This window comes from Cibotium barometz, chromosome 10 (genome assembly GCF_041138505.1).
Source record: "Cibotium barometz isolate CiBa-2024 chromosome 10, ASM4113850v1, whole genome shotgun sequence".
Lineage (NCBI taxonomy): Eukaryota > Viridiplantae > Streptophyta > Polypodiopsida > Cyatheales > Cibotiaceae > Cibotium > Cibotium barometz.
The window spans coordinates 19,064,945-19,086,017 of NC_141055.1; the positions used below are offsets into that span (position 1 = coordinate 19,064,945).

A 21,073-nucleotide genomic window follows, 5' to 3' on the forward strand; every position below is an offset into this window, starting at 1 on the left:
ATCGTTCCCTCTTATCCTACTTAGAGCCGAGGGGAGGGGGTTTGCTTTGGTATGCTGATGGAGGCTATCTTTGTCTCCCGAGGTAGGACCCGACCTCTGAGTCTTTCACAAAGACCATCCTTATTGAGCCTCTAAGCCTTTTGAGCAATGCTCACGGGCCTTTGAGCCATGCTTACTAGCCTCTAAGTTTGTAAGGGGGACCATGTCTTATGTTTTGCTAGTGTTGGAGTACAAGGACTATTTAAGGCTATCCAAACATTACCTCCATCACTCCGAAGGGAGGTTTGTTGTGTATTTCAAAGTCTAGTAGTGTGTTTATTGGTGTGAACAGCCCTTATAAAGGTCTATGTCAAAAGATGAGGCTTGATGCGCCTATAAAAAGAAATGTACATGGGTGGACCCATGGTGGAAGTATTATCATAATTCATTCATCATTGTTTATGCAATCTCTCTCCATTATGCTCTCTCTCTCTCTCTCTCTCTCTCTCTTTCTCTAGATCAATAAAGTCAACGTTAAGCGGCTCCGTCTCTCTCTCTCTCTCTCTCTCTCCCCCCCAAACCCCCTTTGCACCATTGTCATGGCTTGAGCTTCCATCTTACCTCTCTACTTGCACGCTACTCCTACACACCTATCATGGATATTTTTCATCCTCCATAATTGCATATGTGTGATCTTGAATGCCATTAATTGCTTCAATCATTGACTTTTTTTCTTAATATTTGCCTACACAATCTTTAGCTTCAAAGTCTTTGTAAGCTCTAAAAAGTACTCGAGTTTTTTTTTTTGGGTTCTTATAATATGGGTGCCAAATTTTGTTTCACATTAAGTAATTAGTTAAGGACTATACACATACAAACCTTAGCTTAATTAAATGGCTCCAAAGGTTGAGTCCCATTGTTATTATTATTTATTTTTTTTTCTTCTGAATGCTTCCCACTCTTAAATCTTCTATGACAAGTTTAAAAAGAGCTTGCATCGCCTTTTTCAGCTAGGCAGAAGTCGAGAGAGAGAGAGAGAGAGAGAGAGAGAGAGAGAGAGAGAGAGAGAGAGAGAGAGAGAGAGAGAGAACACTGAGCAAACGAGAGAGAGAGATAGAGGGAGGGGAAAAAAATCAACGTTCACGAGAGAGTGAACCTTGACGGAGGGAGCGAATGTTGACGGAGAGCACGAACATCAAACATTGACGAAGATAGCGAACGTCGAATGAGCCAGAGCGAACGCACGTAGAGAGAGAGATGAGGCGTAGCCCAAATATGGATGAAAGTTATGGTTGCAAATAATATAATGTGATTGTTAAGTCATTAGTTTGATTATTCTCATAGCCTTGTCTTGAATTAATATAATGATGAGGATTCTTGTGACCTTAAGATGCTCCATATAGAAGGCTTAGTTTATACTTTGAATAATTTTAGGAAAATGCCATATATGGAATTACATTGAGGCCATATATTGGATGTGTTGAGCTTTCAAGGTAGGAGTCCTTCAAGCTCTGGTCATAGCCAGAGCTTGAGAAGATCCTCTCTCTTTCCACTTTCCAAGCTTGCTTTGATGGCTTCTTTCCCCGTCTTTTCTCCTCGTCTCTCTCGTTCATATGCTCTTGTTGTACCTCTCCACCGAAGCTGCAAGCCCTTCTCTGCACGATTCACTCCCCTTCCGCAGAATCCACCATTGCCAGCACTGTCTCCTCCTCCTCCTTCATCATCATCATCATCCTCGTTCTCGCTCTCGCAATGCACATTGCCCTCAAGGCTGATGACCTGCGCCTCCTCTTCTTCTTCCGCTAGCGTGAGCATCTCTGGCGAGAAGAAGGTGACCTCTGATCGAGTCTCTGCTGTGCTTTTCGATATGGACGGTGTGCTGTGCAACAGTGAGGAGAGGTCGCGCTTGGCGGGAGTGGACCTCTTTGCAGAGATGGGAGTGCAGGTTTCCGAAGCAGATTTCTTCCCCTTCATGGGAACTGGTACATACAAACCTATCTTATTTTAATCAGAAATATTGGGTTCCATAAGAGTTTTCAACTCTTGGGGTATGCAAATATATTCACCCTATTAGGTTTCTTGAGAACCCTAAGGATCAACATTAGAAGATTTAAAGTTGGATGAGAATGAACACCCCACATTTAGCAAATTCAAAGCCCTAGATGCCACGAATGTGAGATAATTGGATGGATTAATCATGTTCCTCATTCAGTAAATTTAAAGCTTTTGACATGTCACTATGCGAGATGAATGGAAGAGCTAGGGGATAAATACGTAAGGAGTGTCTCCATCTATTCAGCTCTAATGCATTCTTCTACAAGAAAGAGAGAGAAAGCTAGTGTGTACGCTTGACAAGGTGCGAAGGCAAATTAGTGTGTTATATGGTAACATATTATCATGAAATTTCCAGTCCTTACTTATATTGACAAATTGCATGATAGCGTCACTAAGACTAATCTTCACTTTCTCCCTAACGTAGTATAAAAACGATTTTTTCTTGTGGTAATTTGAGTTTGATTCACACCCACTCATTGAGACTAGTGTAATCTGGCTGTAATGCCCAACGAAGATTCTAATGATTGTGAAGATAACAATTCTTGCGCCCGGGGGGGAAACGGACAATTTGTACAACCTATCATACAAACCTAGTATAGTCAACTATATACAGCTACAAAAAAATGATAAGCTGTTAACCACATATTGGTTAACACAACATATTGGTTAACACATTCCTGTAACAACTATGTCCGCATACTTATGTCACCTACCTAGCATTAATAAGGGGATCTTAGTTTTTGTCTTCCACTCACTTCTCTCCAATTTGAAATTCAAATTCAAAATTTAAAATTAAAATTAAAATTAAAATTCAAATCCAACTTGTCACGATCGTTCCACGTTTGGGCATATACTTGTAAGCATACAGCCGCACCGGAAACAAACTTTTTAAAAAATAAAAATAAAAATAAAATCCGTTCTGCCATTCCACACTTGTTACGGTTGTTTCATACTAAAGCCACACGTGCGTATGTTTGTAAGCGTATGGTCGTAAAAAAAAAAACTACGACCGTTCCACACTTGCCACGGCGGCTCCATTCTAAAGTCACGAGTGTATGCGTGTAGGTTTGTAAGCGTACGGTCGTAAATAAAAAATAAAAAATAAAAAATCCATACATGCACCCTGACGTGGATAGACGTCCCGAGCACATTTACGTACCCTCTTCTCTATCCACTACGGATCTATTTCCAACCCCCACTCTTGCACCACCTCTCGTTGCGCCACAACTTGCCATTTTGAGCTTAGCACAAGCTCTAGGAAGGGGAGTGTCACAACACTTGCACCCACAAACATCACATACAAAACCAATGTGGGCGAAAATTTTCAAACTTTTACCAAAATTCCACGGAGTTGGAGACCCTGTATGCCACATCGAGATCTTTAATCAAATCTGTCAGGCATTTGAATTTTTCGACGATGCAACCTGTCACCAATTGGCCAACCATTTGGTCCATCTCCAGATTTTTGTCTCGTTCACTTGAGGCCAGGCCGGTGTCTCATGTGAAAGGGCCAGTATTTTTGCATAACATGGACGGGAGCCAGACTGGTGCCACCCGTGTGTTAGCAGGATGGTGTCGTATGGACGGGAGCTAGACTAGTGCCACCCGTGTATGACGTGGATTGTGTTCTATCCATGGGATTGTCACGCCATGGAAGAGCCAGCATTTGTGCCGTGTTTTGCCTATGGGATTGTCACTCCATAGGAGGCTCGTGCCTGGATCTGTGTCTTATCTATGGGACTGTCATTCCATAGGAAGACGGGGATTTATGTTTTCTGTCGTGCCATCATTGTGCTCGACAGAAATGTTTAGTACTTGTTCCATGACCGGGAGATATGTCCATGATACTGTTTGCACATGCATTCATGTTTTGCATGTTTGGAACTGTTTTCGCATGTCTTGTATTCTTGTGTTTGCGTGTTTGACGTGCCACTTACTGAGCGGGGACGCTTGCTAGTGAGTCGTGAAGTTTGCTATGTCTTCTGACGAGTTTTGTTGCGTGTGAACAGGTGGTAAGTGTATTGCACTTGTTTATTTTATAGCATTCTTTTTAACCTTTGTTTTTATAAGGTTGCAGGTTCACACTCATTAATGAGTGGACACCCTCCCCAAATATTACTTGGTGTCCTTGGTAGAGTGGGCACTCATTTTTGGGCACCCACGTTTTGGTCATGGAGGGAAAAAGGGAACCCCTCGTGTGTGGGGGTGGGTGCATGGCCACCTACCCACCCCCACCTTGGAACTAGCCGCCTCCATGCAAGCTAGGAGGGCCGGCCAGCTGTTGGACGTGTGCCCTCTCCAACACCTACATATGGGCGACCACTTCATCAGCTTGGAGCATTCGATTTAAATACTCCCAATAATATATTATATATCGAGGGGGGGGGGGTCGGCCCGTTCCGGCCCCAGTGCTAGTGTCCATTGATCAACATTTCATTTTCAGTTTTCAGTTGTTATTGAGTTGTTCATTTATATTGTGAAATTTAATTTGTGCTATTACGCGTGTGGGTGTCCAACGGAGTCTATTCCCACTTGAAGGGATCGGTTTCACACCCAAAGTCTATCTCCTTGGACTTAGTCTTGTAGGCAAGGCCATGCAATGGTTCCAATCCTTAGACCCTCGGCACAAAAGCACTTTCAAAGTGGTGAGAGAGACCTTTATTCTCGGATTTGCACCCTATGGGTCCAAATGAAGCCTCGTCATCCAAGTGTTCCAATTGGAACAAAAACGGTGAAAACCTGAGGAAACATTACACGACTACATCACTCACATCAAGTACCTTGATTCACGTTGCGAAGAGCATAGTTATTGCGGAACGGTGTTCCGCCTTCTTGGAACGCCGGAACGTCGCTCCGAAGCGCAAGGCGTGCCCGGAACGTGGAAACGGGAGCCAGAACGGAGCACTTGCCGGGGAACGTGGCGGAACGCGTGTCGGAACGCACGTTCCGGGCGTTCCGGAAAAAGTGCACTTTCGCTAAGTCGCCGGCGGCCGTTTTTATCCAGCGTACGGCTCTTTTTCGCTTCTGCGCCTGCTTCGTTGGCTGCGCCTGCTGCTTGAGTGCTCTCCCTACCACTCCACCCTTCCTCTTGGCTGCCCCCTTGGCTGCCCCACACTCTCCATTCCACCTACTACCCCACCCTTCCTCTTGGCTGCCCCACACTCTCCCTACCTTGAGCCTTGGCTGCCCCACAGTGCACTCTCTCCCTACCTCCTCTTGGCCCCTCCTCTAGGCTCTTGGGCCTTGGCAAGTTGGCCCCTTCTTTTGCTCGGGTGGCACTCGAGTCTTGAGCACTCAGCAGGTAAGATTTAAAATTTACGCAATGAACATTGGATTTTGGAGATTCTAGTTTGCTGCGTTTTTTTCCACTTTGTGGACACTTTACTTATGTCTCATGCAAGGGCATTTTGCATGTTTTTTTAATTTTCAGCCATTTATCAATTTCAATGGCACCTCCTCGTGGCATAGATGCAGAAAACAGATCCCCTTGGTGGAATGAGGTGGATCTTGTGTCCAGATATGATAGTGCAAGAGGAGGAGGGTCACGCAAGTGGAAGTGCCACTTTTGTGGATCCATTAAGATTGGAGGCACGGATCGTGTGCGAGCCCATTTGTTGGGGGTTAGAGGCAAAGGCATTTCTGTTTGCCCTACAGTGTCAGGAGCAGATATCATACGATTGCAGGCACTTGGAGATAGACTTGATGCAGCAGGGAGTCGGCCCTCTGTTCTTGATCCTCGAGGTACATCATCATCAGCTACACCTGCAGGCGTGGCATCTTCAGCGAGTGCATCTATGCCATTATTTGGGGCTGCTCCACAGCCATCCGCACATGGAACAAATGCTTCCCAGACCCAGGCTTCACGAGGTCCAGTGCAGGCTAGTCTTGTGGCATCATGGCACCCTGGGAGGAGGGCACAAGTAGATGCATCAGTGGCACGGTTTTTTGATGCTGCAGATGTTCCTTTGGTAAAGGCCCGCAACCCATACTTTGCAGATATGGTGAAGGAGATTGCTTCTTTCGAACCTGGCTATGCTCCACCTTCATCCGAGGCATTGCGCATTACACTTCTAGCCACAGAGAGGACGGCCATAGAGGATGCCTTGGGACCCATCCAGGATGTATGGCGTAGATGTGGCGTCACTATCATGGGTGATGGTTGGAGTGACACCAAGAGCTGCTCCATTCAGGGTATCCTTGCCTACTCCAGAGGATGTAGCTTTTTTTTTTTTTTTTCCGAGAAAAGATCCTTTCATTAGTTATGTAAAAAACGCCCGTAGGGCTACAAAAGATCTCTCCTGCTCCTAAGAGAGAGAAGAGCAGTGAATACATCACGGCAGCCCGGGAGACTCTCCCTAGGTGCTGCAAAATACAAGCATCAGAACTGAGCGGCTAAATCATACAATAGGGGGGGGGAAGAGCCAAACAGGTGGCCTGTAGTGCCAACGGGGGGATCCCGTGTGTAGGGTGTAGAACGGACCGCAGCGCCAAGTGGTGTGAAAGGCCTGGCGCCGTAAGATCGCCTCATCTGAGTCTCCCCGGATGCGGTCGTACTGTCCTCGCAAGGTGTGGATCAACTCCTGCCAAATCCCCCGAACAGTCTCTGCTGGTGGCTCTAATCTCCCCTCAAAGGCCGTAAAGCACCGGGCCCTCCAGGTGAACCAGATGGTGAGGCTGCTGAGGAGCTCCCATCGTAAATCCCTCTCCTGTGTCCAGCTGGCGTACGAGAAATCCGGTGCCGGAACCAGGCGAGGCTGGCTCCTAATAAATCTGATGGCTTGACTGCCCTGCTCCATCTCATAGCCCATAGCAGGCCCTGACGAAGTCGACCAAGCAGCGGCACCCCACGTAAACATACCCTCTGGAGAGAGGGGGGCCAGAATACGCAGCATCCGCAGCCAAATCTGCTGTGCCTGAGGGCAGTCCCAAAGGCAATGTCTCTGTGTCTCCATAGGGTGGCCGCATCGGACGCAGGCCGCCGGAAGACCGCTGTAAACAAGCCAAGTGCCAACTGCTGAGCCCCTGTGGGCGACCAGCCACTGAAAAGCCGAGATCCTGCGGGCCTGTCGACTAGCCCAGAGCCGAGCCCAGAAATCCTCCAGGAACTCCTGTGATAGTCCCTGCAATCGCCAATGCCCCGCTGCCGCTGGAGAAACCGTCCTCCTCGCCGTCAAAATATGCCGTCCCAGCCGAACAGTATACTGGAAAAAGGTGATCTCTGTGGCCTCAAGGGATGCATAAGGATCATGCCACTCGTACTCCCCGGGGTCCCACTGTAGCCGAGCCAAGGGGCGCGCTGCATATGCCCATATGCGCCAATCCGGGAGCACATCAGCAGGGTCGGGGTCAATATGCCACTTCCGAGAAGCGGCAGCCACTACCCGAATCCTCTGAAAGGTGCACTCTGCAACCAAAGGCGACTCCACCTCCACTCTCTGGAGTCTGCCCTCATCCTGAATCTCATAATAGAGGCATCTGCCATCCTCAGTGCTAGCTCTGACAGCAATCAGGATCTCCAACTGTGTAAAGGCTCCCATCCACCGTGGGGCCACTGGCTCGAGAGGTGTGAACCACTCCTCTGTAAGTGCCTCCTGAATATCATCCCTCATAATCAACCCCCCTCTGAAGTGACTCAGCCTCTCCACCTGGGTCTCCTCTGGTAGACTGCAGAAAGCCTGCCAGTCTCCAAAACTACGAGCTGGGCCTGCCGCTAAAGGTCCCCAGGCTAGACGAGGCCGAGAACCCAGCATATGACCCTGCTCTGTACGAACCGCTGGGCTCCAGATGAGCGGTTGCCTGGCCCGCTCCTCAACACAAGAAGGAGGCCGCTGAGAGAGCCCCGGTCTCAGCAGCTCCCAAGCTCTCAGGATACTCAAAGCAAATCTGTCCTCCCATCCTCTACTGAGGCCTGTCCTCCTCATCTCTATGAAGATCCAGCGAATCTCTGGTGCCCAAGTACCCCCTGCAGGAGGCGCCCGGGCCTGCAGTCGCTGCAAGAGGAGCTCTTTCCAAGGCTCAGCGCTTGGAAGCAACCCCCGAACAATAAGCTTCCCCAATAAGGCTCTACTCTGATCGACTGGATCTATAATGCCCAAACCGCCCTGAGCCAGCGGAAGTGTAATAACTGCCCATGCAACCTTTGCCCGAGCTGGCTGACCGTCCCGCCCAGACCACAGAAAGTTCCTGATCAGCCTCTGTACCTGGCTGATGCAAGAGCTCGAGAAGATCCAGCAAGACGTAATGTACCACATAGTCGCTAACAGCACCTGATTTGCCACCACCACCCTCCCAGCCAAGGATAGTCGAGCTGTACTCCAATACAATAGCTTCTTCCGAATGCTCAGAAGAAGCGGGGCAATCTGCTGCTCAGGTGACAAATCGAGGCCAATCTGGCATCCCAAATACCGCACTGCTGTGCCTGGAGGAATCCATCTAAAACCGGGGTCCGGGCTCCATGCCGGAGTGGGAGCACTACTGATCCAAAAGGCCACTGTCTTGCGCCAATTGATCAATGCTCCCGAAGCTGCACTAAAAACCTGGAGCGACTGCTCTGCCCGAATAAGATTGGCCTCTTGGCCATGCAAAAATAAGCCCGTGTCGTCTGCAAACTTAGCATCAAGCAAATCCTCCCCCCAGACTGGGAGCTGAAGTCCTCTCAAACCAACCTCCTCTGCCGTCAAATACATACTCATAGCCTCCGCAAAGAAGAGAAAAAGGAAAGGGGCGAGAGGACACCCCTGACGGATTGATCTGGTCAGCTCAAAACTCGGCCCCCGACCTCCTGCAATCAGCACCTGGCTGCGAGCTGTGGAATACAAAGCTGCCACCCCTCTGATCCATCCTGGCTCAAAGCCCAGGCGCAGCATAGTGCCCTCTAAGAATCCCCAATCAACTCTATCGTATGCCTTCTCAAAATCGAGAAGCATCACGACCAAGTCCTCGCCAAGAAACCTAGCTCGGGCCGTCGCCTCCCAGAAAGTAAAGATGTTGTCAAGGATACTGCGCTCCTTGACAAATCTTGTCTGAGTAGCATGAATCAACTCCCCCAGGAAGGGCTGGATCCTCAAACTCAAGGCTAAGACCTTGTAGACAGTATTGAGGATCGTAATAGGCCTCCAATGCCGAATGTCATCCGATACTCCCTCCCTTTTGTGGATAAGATAGATCAAGCCCTCTGAAAAGCTCTGCGGCATCACCCCAGTGTCCAAAACATGCTGAAAGCCCCTGCGGAGACCTGGCCCCAAAAGGTCCCAATAGCGCATAAAAAAGGCCGGCGTCAGTCCGTCCTCCCCTGGGCAACTATGTCGCGGCAGGACCCTCAAGGCCTCGGCAAGCTCAATCTCTGACAGAGGCGCACCTAGAACTGTGCGCATATGGTCTGTGACCCTCCTCTGCACATGGGCCCACACAGTCTGTCTGCACACATCTCGATCCTCTGTGGCTGGCTCCGCTGAAAGCAGGTCACTATAAAAAGCAGTGGCAATGGCTCTGATCTCCCCGAGCTCAGTAGCTATCGAGCCATCCGGTCTACCAAGCTGGCGAACTCCTGCTCGCGCATGACGGGGTCCAGTGATCTCAAAAAACTCCCCAGTCACTCTATCACCAAGCTGCGTCCACTGAGAGGCCTGACGACGATAGTAAAACTCATGTCTCTGCTCCTCTACCTCTCTAACCTCCTGGCGTGCCTGGCTCAGCTGGGACGCCACCCACTCACATGCAGGCTGCTGCTCCTGAAGGCGCTGTAGCGAAGCAAGGCTGCGTCTCAGCCGTTGCTCCCGCTCGCGAATCTCTCCCAGTCGTGTCAAAGCTGCAGCGTGTAGAAAAGAGCTAAGATCAATGAGTCCCTGGGCACACTGGCCCGCTGCATCCTGGTCAGAGCACTGACTATCATGCCAGATCCTCTCAATGTCCTCAGCGAGACTGGGATCTGCAAGTACCCTCTCTAGGATCCTCAACTGCAAGCTGGGTTCCCGTGTCCCCTCCTCCAATGTCAATATAACTGGCGCATGATCTGAAAATTAGGTGCCAGCAAGAATGCCGACGGAGCCCCTCGCTCCCCTAACCAATCGCCCACATAAAAGCGATCAATCCGTGATAGATTAGTCCCTCCCTGCCGGCGATCCGACCGAGAGAAACTAAGACTGTCCTGAGACCGGGAGAAAGCCCCATGCTGCCATGCATCAGTGATCCTCAGTGACATGCAAAACCGGTCCCAAGCTGCAAGCTCCGTGCCGTGCACTGTAACATGACTGCCTCCCACCCTATCTGCCGGGTCCTCAAGCATGTTGAAGTCTCCCCCAACACACCAATGTGCGGCCTCTGGCAATGCATCTGTAACCTGAGTCCAAAACTCTGCTCTGGCACTAGCATGATTGGGCGCATAGATGTTGAGCACACCCAATAGCTCATCATGCATCCTCAGAATGACATACTGTGCTCTACCAGGCACAATGATCCCTCGATCCACAATGGCCTGCCGCCATACATCTGCAATAACCATGCATACTCCTCCCTGTCCACCCAAAGGACCAAATCCTGCAGACCAAAAAGTGTCCCATCTACCAGGCATCACCGAACCATATCTCCGGATCCTGCTGTCACCCAAGTGGTGCTCCTGCATCATCAAAATGTCAATGCTGCCACCAACCAGGCATCTCTGAAGCTCCTGCCTCAAGCAACCTCGATAGCGTATAAAGTGTGCTCCGCCAAGGCCCTGTACATTCCATGAGATGATCCTCATGGATGCCCTGCTGAGGTGGATGCTGTCTCAGCCGTACGGCGGGCCTTCGCAAGCGGCTTGGATGAAGAGTAGTCCCCATCCGAACGGCTGCGAATCTGCCCACCCGGTGTACTGCAAGAATCCCGGATCAGGCGCCAGTGGCTGTGGCCCATGGCGACTGCCTCCTGCTCTGATAGAGAAACCTCGTGTATACTCACATATCCAGGGTCGCGCGCCAAGTCTGCCACTATGCGCACGACCAAATGCCGAATCCCTGAGGTATCCACACTCCCGGGATCCAAGAAAAAATGAGCCAACTCCCAAAGTCGGCCTATCACATCAGTCACCTCCAGATCGCTCATGTGGTGAGAAAACTCAACTGCTTGAGTCTTCAAAGTGCTGAGAGCGAGCTCTAGAGTCCACTCCCGATCACAAGGTCCACATAGAGGGAACGAGAAGGCCACCGCTGAGTCTAGTGCCTCCTCCCCGCGGGCCGGAGGTATCACTACATGAACTCGAATGGGTGCTGGCTCATGGGGGCCCTCTGCTCCAAAAAGCCGTGTAAAGGTATAATCAAAGGCCTCCGAGCGCTGTCTAATGCCAAGGCGACTCAGCCGACTGCGGATAGATGAAATCCGTGAGGCCCTAATCGGCATAGGTCTCCTCTGTGATGCTCGAGCGAGGTCAGTGCTCAGCGCTCTCCGGACTGCAGGTGAGCGCCAGGGAACTGCCAGGGTCTCCCGGGAAGGTGAGGCGGGCGGAGGGGGAGGAGGGGGAGGCGAGGGAGGTGGAGAGGGAGCCGCTGCCGAAACCGGAGCGGGGGCGGGAGGAGGCGAAGGTGGAGACGAGGCGGTGGGAGGGGACGGGGGTGGGGGGGGTGAAGAAGGGGGAGCTGGCATCTCCTGGTCCTCGGTCGCTGCAGGGGTCTCCTCCTGAAGGGGAGCAAAGCTGTTCCTCACGGGAACCTAGTGAGGCTGAGACTGTGGCTGCTGCTGCAGCGGTCTCTGTGCGTGCTGCTGTGGCTGTCTCCCTCGGCGGCGCCCCTGTCCAGGCTGCCACTCCGAGGTCTCTGTGGCCTGAGCAGGTGTCCCTGAGGCAGCCTGCCGAGCCGAATCTGTGGGCGGGCCATCAGTAGCCTGCTGCTGTGGTGAGGGTCGAGGTCTCCTGCGAGGGCAAACCTTGGCCAGATGACCGACCTGCCTGCAAATGAAGCACTGGTTCGGGAGCCCCGAGAACTCCACTCTCTGATCTATCCACCCCCCCCCTATCCTAGGTAGCTGAATGACCTTAGGAAGGGAGGAGATGTCAGACACCAACACTCTGACTGAAGGTAGCCCCGCTGCTCTGGCCACCACTGAAGCTGCTGAGGGGCCCGTCTCTAGTACCGAGCCCACCAATGCTCCGAGCCTGGGGAGGAGCGGAAGATACTCCCGGCGGAGACCAGGGAAACAAACTGTAATATGGAAGAGGCGCTCTCCCTGCTCCGCCGCTGCTGGGTCAAATCCATGCTGCCAAGGTCTGAAGAAAGCCCGAGCACCCCTGATGTCCAGAGGACTCATGGCAAGGACCTTGGCAACGCTCTGGGCGGCCTCGAACTCGATCTGATAATGGCCCCGGCCCAGGAGCTGTACATCCAGGATCTTGCCCACATCTGCAAGAAGGCGAGCCTGAAGAAGATCCCTGATCTCCCCTCTGCTGGGGCGAGTGCCGACTATACGGCAGATGGTGGAATGAGCCTGGAGGCGTTCCACCTCTGCAGTGAGGCTCGCTTCCTCTTCCGGCGAAAGAGAAAGCCTGATGGGGATGACCTCGGGGGCGGGCGAGGGGGCTGCGGGTGAGTCCCTCTGAGGCGAGGCGGGAGGAGTCTCCATCAGAGTCTGAAGCTCAGGCGAAGGCGAGGCGAATGCGGAAAACCTGCAAGAAACGGGCTGCACCCAAAGAGGCGGAAGACCGGGTGAAAATGAAGAAAAACAAAACCCCCTGGGGGTGAACAACACGAAAGAGGAGGGAGAGGGGGAAAACGAAGGAGAAGCCCTGGGGAGGGGGGGGGGGGGGGGGGGGGGGGCAACAAAGCGAAAGGGAGGGGAGGCGGGGCGCTGCTGAAGGGGGGGGCGGGCGCGAACAGGCGGAAAGGAGGGGGGCGAACACGCGACAAAGGGGAGGGGGGGGCGAACAGGCGAAGAGGAGATGGGGGCGAATATACGAAGAGGCGGGGGACGAATGGCGAGGAGGGGGGAGGCGCAGCAGCGAGGCAGGAGGGGGGGGCGCAACAGCGAGCAGAGGGGAGCGAAGGCAGGCGGGGGGTGAAGAGGCGGAGAGGTGGGAGGCGAACAGGCGACAGAGAGAGGGGGGGCGTGCAGGCGGGCGCACAATGCAGGGTGGAGGCGGGAGCGTCAGCGAGCTACGGGAGTCGGCTGTGTACTCTGTATGCCCAACACTTGTTCTCGTGTCAATGAGGTTAGTCCAATCAGGATGTAGCTTTTTTATTAAAGCTATTGACAATTTAGAGGCGGGCAAAACTGCAGAGAGATTGGCAAATATTTGGAGTGAAGCCATTGAGTACGTGGGTCCCAATAATGTCATCCAGTTTGTTTCTGATGGAGAGAACTCAAACAGGGAAGCAGGGAGGATCATTGAGGATAGGTACCCACATATTTGCTTCACTCCTTGCATGTCACATGGGCTCAACAATCTCCTCAAAGATATTGGTAAGATGCAGTGGGTGGAGCCCTCTATTGAAATGGGCAATCACATTGTTTCATTTATCACTCGCCACCACTACATTTTGGCTGTATTTCGACAGAGATCCCCAAAGGATCTCTTAAAGTATTCAGATACACGCTTTGCATATAATCTCCTTATGCTAAAGCGTCTTTTTGAAGTGAAGAATCATTTGAGGCAGCTTGTAGTTTGTGAGGAGTGGGATGCATGGCGAGAGCGTACCTCAGTGGCAGGTATTTGATGCAGGTCCATTGTTCTTGAAGACACTTTTTGGGACACTGTTGAGGTATTGTTGCAGGTTGTGCGGCCAATCATTCTTATGTTGAGGCTTCTTGATGGAGATGAGCCTTGCATTGGCAAGGTGTATGAGGGGATGGACAGGATGATTGAGAGAATCCTATCTCTACAGACTTTGGATGGGGGTAGGATGCACTCCCTGAAGATGCCACGCCCGGGGGGGAAACGGACAATTTGTACAACCTATCATACAAACCTAGTATAGTCAACTATATACAGCTACAAAAAAATGATAAGCTGTTAACCACATATTGGTTAACACAACATATTGGTTAACACATTCCTGTAACAACTATGTCCGCATACTTATGTCACCTACCTAGCATTAATAAGGGGGTCTTAGTTTTTGTCTTCCACTCACTTCTCTCCAATTTGAAATTCAAATTCAAATTCAAAATTAAAATTAAAATTAAAATTCAAATTCAAATCCAACTTGTCACGATCGTTCCACGTTTGGGCATATACTTGTAAGCATACAGCCGCACCGAAAAAAACTTTTTAAAAAATAAAAATAAAAATAAAATCCGTTCGGCCATTCCACACTTGTTACGGTTGTTTCATACTAAAGCCACGGGCGTACGTTTGTAAGCGTATGGTCGTACAAAAAAAAACTACGACCGTTCCACACTTGCCACGGCCGCTCCATTCTAAAGTCACGAGTGTATGCGTGTACGTTTGTAAGCGTACGGTCGTAAATAAAAAATAAAAAATAAAAAATCCATACATGCACCCTGACGTCCCGAGCACATTTACGTACCCTCTTTTCTATCCACTACGGATCTATTTCCAACCCCCACTCTTGCACCACCTCTCGTTGCGCCACAACTTGCCATTCTGAGCTTAGCACAAGCTCTAGGAAGGAGAGTGTCACAACACTTGCACCCACAAACATCACATACAAAACAAATGTGGGCGAAAATTTTCAAACTTTTACCAAAATTCCATGGAGTTGGAGACCCTGTATGCCACATCGAGATCTTTAATCAAATTTGTCAGGCATTTGAATTTTTCGACGATGTAACCTGTCACCAATTGGCTAACCATTTGGTCCATCTCCAAATTTTTGTCTCGTTCACTTGAGGCCAAGCCGGTGTCTCACGTGAAGGGGCGAGTATTTTTGCATAACATGGACGGGAGCCAGACTGGTGCCACCCGTGTGTTAGCAGGATGGTGTCGTATGGACGGGAGCTAGACTAGTGCCACCCGTGTATGACGTGGATTGTGTTCTATCCATGGGATTGTCACGCCATGGAAGAGCCAGTATTTGTGCCGTGTCTTGCCTATGGGATTGTCACTCCATAGGAGGCTTGTGCCTGGATCTGTGTCTTACCTATGGGACTGTCATTCCATAGGAAGACCGGGATTTATGTTTTTTGTCGTGCCATCATTGTCCCCGACAGAAATGTTTAGTACTTGTTCCATGACCGGGAGATATGTCCATGATACTGTTTGCACATGCATTCATGTTTTGCATGTTTGGAACTGTTTTCGCATGTCTTGTATTCTTGTGTTTGCGTGTTTGACGTGCCACTTACTGAGCGGGGACGCTTGCTAGTGAGTCGTGAAGTTTGCTCTGTCTTTTGACGAGTTTTGTTGCGTGTGAACAGGTGGTAAGTGTATTGCACTTGTTTATTTTATAGCATTCTTTTTAACCTTTGTTTTTATAATGTTGCAGGTTCACACTCATTAATGAGTGGACACCCTCCCCAAATATTACTTGGTGTCCTTGGTAGAGTGGGCACCCATTTGTGGGCACCCACGTTTTGGTCATGGAGGGAAAAAGGGAACCCCTCGTGTGTGGGGGTGGGTGCATGGCCACCTACCCACCTCCACCTTGGAACTAGCCGCCTCCATGCAAGCTAGGAGGGCCGGCCAGCTGTTGGATGTGTGCTCTCTCCAACACCTACATATGGGCGACCACTTCATCAGCTTGGAGCATTCGATTTAAATACTCCCAATAATATATTATATATCGAGAGGGGGGGGGGTCGGCCCGTTCCGGCCCCAGTGCTAGTGTCCATTGATCAACATTTCATTTTCAGTTTTCAGTTGTTATTGAGTTGTTCATTTATATTGTGAAATTTAGTTGTGCTATTACGCGTGTGGGTGTCCAACGGAGTCTATTCCCACTTGACGGGATCGGTTTCACAACCAAAGTCTATCTCCTTGGACTTAGTCTTGTAGGCAAGGCCATGCAATGGTTCCAATCCTTAGACCCTCGGCACAAAAGCACTTTCAAAGCGGTGAGAGAGACCTTTATTCTCGGATTTGCACCCTACGGGTCCAAATGAAGCCTCGTCATCCAAGTGTTCCAATTGGAACAAAACGGTGAAAACCTGAGGAAACATTACACGACTACATCACTCACATCAAGTACCTTGATTCACGTTGCGAAGAGCATAGTTACCGCGGAACGGCGTTCCGCGGAACGGCGTTCCGCCTTCCTGGAACGCCGGAACGCCGGAACGCCGCTCCAAAGCGCAAGGCGTGCCCGGAACGTGGAAACGGGAGCCGGAACGGAGCACTTGCCGGGGAACGTGGCGGAACGCGTGTCGGAACGCACGTTCCGGGCGTTCCGGAAAAAGTGCACTTTCGCTAAGTCGTCGGCGGCCGTTTTTATCCAGCATACGGCTCTTTTTCGCTTCTGCGCCTGCTTCGTTGGCTGTGCTGCTGCTTGAGTGCTCTCCCTACCACTCCACCCTTCCTCTTGGCTGCCCCCTTGGCTGCCCCACACTCTCCATTCCACCTACTACCCCACCCTTCCTCTTGGCTGCCCCACACTCTCCCTACCTTGAGCCTTGGCTGCCCCACAGTGCACTCTCTCCCTACCTCCTCTTGGCCCCTCCTCTAGGCTCTTGGGCCTTGGCAAGTTGGCCCCTTCTTTTGCTCGGGTGGCACTCGAGTCTTGAGCACTCAGCAGGTAAGATTTAAAATTTACGCAATGAACATTGGATTTTGGAGATTCTAGTTTGCTGCGTTTTTTTCCACTTTGTGGACACTTTACTTATGTCTCATGCAAGGGCATTTTGCATGTTTTTTTAATTTTCAGCCATTTATCAATTTCAATGGCACCTCCTCGTGGCATAGATGCAGAAAACAGATCCCCTTGGTGGAATGAGGTGGATCTTGTGTCCAGATATGATAGTGCAAGAGGAGGAGGGTCACGCAAGTGGAAGTGCCACTTTTGTGGATCCATTAAGATTGGAGGCACGGATCGTGCATTTTTGTTTGCCCTACAGTGTCAGGAGCAGATATCATACGATTGCAGGCACTTGCAGATAGACTTGATGCAGCAGGGAGTCGGCCCTCTCTTCTTGATCCTCGAGGTACATCATCATCAGCTACACCTGCAGGCGTGGCATCTTCAGCGAGTGCATCTACGCCATTATTTGGGGCTGCTCCACAGCCATCCGCACATGGAACAAATGCTTCCCAGACCCAGGCTTCACGAGGTCCAGTGCAGGCTAGTCTTGTGGCATCATGGCACCCTGGGAGGAGGGCACAAGTAGATGCATCAATGGCACGGTTTTTTTATGCTGCAGACGTTCCTTTGGCAAAGGCCTGCAACCCATACTTTGCAGATATGGTGAAGGAGATTGCTTCTTTCGAACCTGGCTATGCTCCACCTTCATCCGAGGCATTGCGCACTACACTTCTAGCCACAGAGAGGACGGCCATAGAGGATGCCTTGGGACCCATCCAGGATGTATGGCGTAGATGTGGCGTCACTATCATGGGTGATGGTTGGAGTGACACCAAGAGCTGCTCCATTCAGGGTATCCTTGCCTACTCCAGAGGAGGTAGCTTTTTTATTAAAGCTATTGACAATTCAGAGGCAGGCAAAACTGCAGAGAGATTGGCAAATATTTGGAGTGAAGCCATTGAGTACGTGGGTCCCAATAATGTCATCCAGTTTGTTTCTGATGGAGAGAACTCAAACAGATTGCATTCTATAGAGACCTGCTTTCAGCGGAGCCAGCCACTGAGGATCGAGATGCTTGCAGACAGACTGTGTGGGCCCATGTGCAGAGGAGGGTCACGGATCGTATGCGTACAGTTCTTGGTGCGCCTCTTTCAGAGATTGAGCTTGCCGAGGCCTTGAGGGTCCTGCCGCGACATAGTTGCCCAGGGGAGGACGGACTGACGCCGGCCTTTTTTATGCGCTATTGGGACCTTTTGGGGCCAGGCCTGGGGCTTTCAGTATGTTTTGGACACTGGGGTGATGCCATAGAGCTTTTCAGAGGGCTTGATCTTTCTTATCCCCAAGGGGGAGGGAGTATCAGATGATATTCGGCATTGGAGGCCTATTACGATCCTCAATACTGTCTACAAGGTCTTAGCAAAGGCCTTGAGTTTGAGGATCCAGCCCTTCCTGGGGGAGTTGATTCATGCTACCCAGACAGGATTCGTCAAGGAGCGCAGTATCCTTGACAACATCTTTACTTTCTGGGAGGCGACGGCCCGAGCTAGATTTCTTGGCGAGGACTTGGTCGTGATGCTTCTCGATTTTGAGAAGGCATACTATAGAGTTGATTGGGGTTTCTTAGAGGGCACTATGCTTCGCCTGGGCTTTGAGCCAGGATGGATCAGAGGGGTGGCGGCTCTGTATTCCACAGCTCGTAGCCAGGTGTTGATTGCAGGAGGACGGGGGCCGAGTTTTGAGCTGACCAGATCAGTCCGTCAGGGGTGTCCCCTCGCCCCTTTTCTTTTTCTCTTCTTTGCGGAGGCTATGAGCATGTATTTGACTGCAGAGGAGGTTGGTTTGAGAGGACTCCAGCTCCCAGTCCGGGGGGAGGACCTGCTCGATGCTGAGTTTGCAGACGACACGGGCTTATTTTTGCATGGCCAAGAGGCCAATCTTCTTCGGGCAGAGCAGTCGCTCCAGGTTTTTAGTGCAGCTTCGGGAGCATTGATTAATTGGCGCAAGACAGTGGCCTTTTGGATCAGTAGTGCTCCCACTCCGGCATGGAGCCCGGACCTCGGTTTTAGATGGATTCCTCCTGGCACAGCAGTGCGGTATTTGGGATGCCAGATTGGACTAGATTTGTCACCTGAGCAGCAGATTGCCGCGCTTCTTCTGAGCATTCGGAAGAAGCTTTTGTATTGGAGTACAGCTCGACTATCCTTGGCTGGGAGGGTGGTGGTGGCAAATCAGGTGCTGTTAGCGACCATGTGGTACATTACGTCTTGCTGGATCTTCTCGAGCTCTTGCATCAGCCAGGTACAGAGGCTGATCAGGAACTTTCTTTGGTCTGGGCGGGACGGTCAGCCAACCCGGGCAAAGGTTGCATGGGCAGTTATTACACTTCCGCTGGCTCAGGGAGGCTTGGGCATTATAGATCCAGTCGATTAGAGCAGAGCCTTATTGGGGAAGCTTATTGTTCGGGGGCTGCTTCTAGGTGCTGAGCCTTGGAAAGAGCTTCTCTTGCAACGGCTGCAGGCTCGGGCTCCCCCAGCGGGGGGCACTTGGGCACCAGAGATTCGCTGGATCTTCATAGAGATGAGGAGGACAGGCCTCAGTAGAGGATGGGAGGACAGATTTGTTAGACATCATCCCCTACTTGCTGGCTTCCTATTTGGTGTCCTATTTTAGCCTCTAGGGCTGACCATGTTAGTCAGAGGGGCTGGTCACCCCTCACTCATATTTTACCCATATTTATTCCCCATTTTATGGTCTTGGGATTTTTCCCAGTCGTGGAGGTCTTTTATCCCTAGTCGGCTGCCTTCATGTAGAGGTATATATAGCCGGTATGCCTCCCTCATATTTTCACTGCTTGCATTGCTTGCCTAGCTTGTCTAGCTGCAGTCCCTCACTTACGAGGTTCTCCCCTCTTGCTCGGGACATGTATTCCTTTTGATGATGATATTGAGAGCAGGTTCTCACCTGTGTTTCCTCTCCATCTTTCTCTCTCTCTCTCCCTCCTGTGTTTCCACTTTCCCTTCTTCCGCTGCACATTCTATCATGGTATCAGAGCGCCGGTGATTTTCAGCGTTGGATGCTCCCTCCTATACCTCTTCATATCTGCGTTTTTTCTGCCCCTGGACAGACCTGCGTTTTTGTGTTTTCAGCAAGGACAACAGCACATAGGTTGCTGCGTTTTTCTTCAGGTGGCTGTCTACAGCAGTTTTCAGCAGTTCTCAGCATTCATACCCCCCCTGTAGTGCTGGTCGCATGTTTTGTACAGGCCAGCAGCAACATATTTGCTGCGTTTTTTCTTCTACAGGTTTCTGATGCTGATTTGCTGATCTGAGGCTTGGGTGTACCTATTTCTCCAGAGTGTTTCCATATTCAGCCCCTTATACCTCTGCGTTTTCAGATTTGCAGCCATGGTTGCTGCGTTTTTTCTGAACCGATCTTGCTGGTAGCTCTACCTTCACTTGGGCTTCATCTGTTGGACCCGAAGGTACCTTCTCTTCAGCGTTTTTCCTCATAGGAGGTGTGGACACTGGTTGGCCTGAATTTTCAGGTTTGTAGCCCTTGTTTGGCTGCGTTTTTCTTCTCCAGTGGACACAGATCACTTGCAGAGGGGGTTTCTTGATTGGATTGTGGCTTTGGAGGCAGTTTAGTACTTGAGGAGGATTCTGAATTTCTGATTTCAGTCAGCGTTTTGCTGATTTTGGAGCAGTATACCTGTGTTTTGTTCCTGGCCTACACGGTTTCCCGGTTTCTACATGTTCCTTGCCTTCGGTTGGCGGTGGAGTGTTATTTTTGCTGGATAGCAGTGTTTTGGCTGCGTTTTGCTTCCCATAGGAGTTTTCTACACTCAGAGGGGGCCTTTCTCCAGCTACTTCACTGGAGGATCAGTTTCGGGAGCTGTGCTGTATCTGTGGAGACATTCTTCTTTGACAGGAGTTTACAGTTATTTGGAGGAGAGCAGTGATCTTTTTAGAGATCCTGAGCAGAGTTTATTTTGTCCGAGCTTGTGTTCTTTGCAGTATTTGCAGAACAAGGAGGGTGTTTTGCCCTTTTGCGGTGTGATCCTTTCACATGGATCTTTTATCTGTTGCTGATTCTTGGGATCTGGTTCTACTTCTGGAACAGTCTTCTGCTATCCGTGATGCTTTAGAGGACTTTGTTGCCACTGCAGTTTATATTCCTGCTTCCCTTCCTCATTGTGAGGAGTCTACCTCTGGCTCTCTTTGTGATGCTTCTGAGGATGCCCCTCCCCGTGCCAGTTCTGATGGCTTGTTGTTTTGGAGGATGGTTTTTGGACCCAGTGGGATGCTTTGGATCTGTGGTTGCTAATCGTGCCTGGGGCACAGTGGTACTTCCAGAGTTTTTTGGATTTGTATCAGTATCAG

The 21,073-nt window shown here is 50.6% G+C and overlaps 1 protein-coding gene across 1 annotated transcript in view; it reads left to right on the forward strand.

Annotated features, from left to right (window-relative positions):
• Positions 1-1,419: 1,419 nt before the first annotated feature.
• The window catches only part of LOC147634628 (protein SUPPRESSOR OF QUENCHING 1, chloroplastic-like), a 52,024-nt gene continuing 32,370 nt past the window's right edge, over positions 1,420-21,073 (forward strand). Inside the window, exon 1 of the mRNA XM_086803764.1 lies at positions 1,420-1,961. Within this exon, the coding sequence (XP_086659890.1) occupies positions 1,550-1,961 (412 nt within the window). The 5' untranslated portion in view covers positions 1,420-1,549. The remainder of the gene's footprint in view (positions 1,962-21,073) is intronic.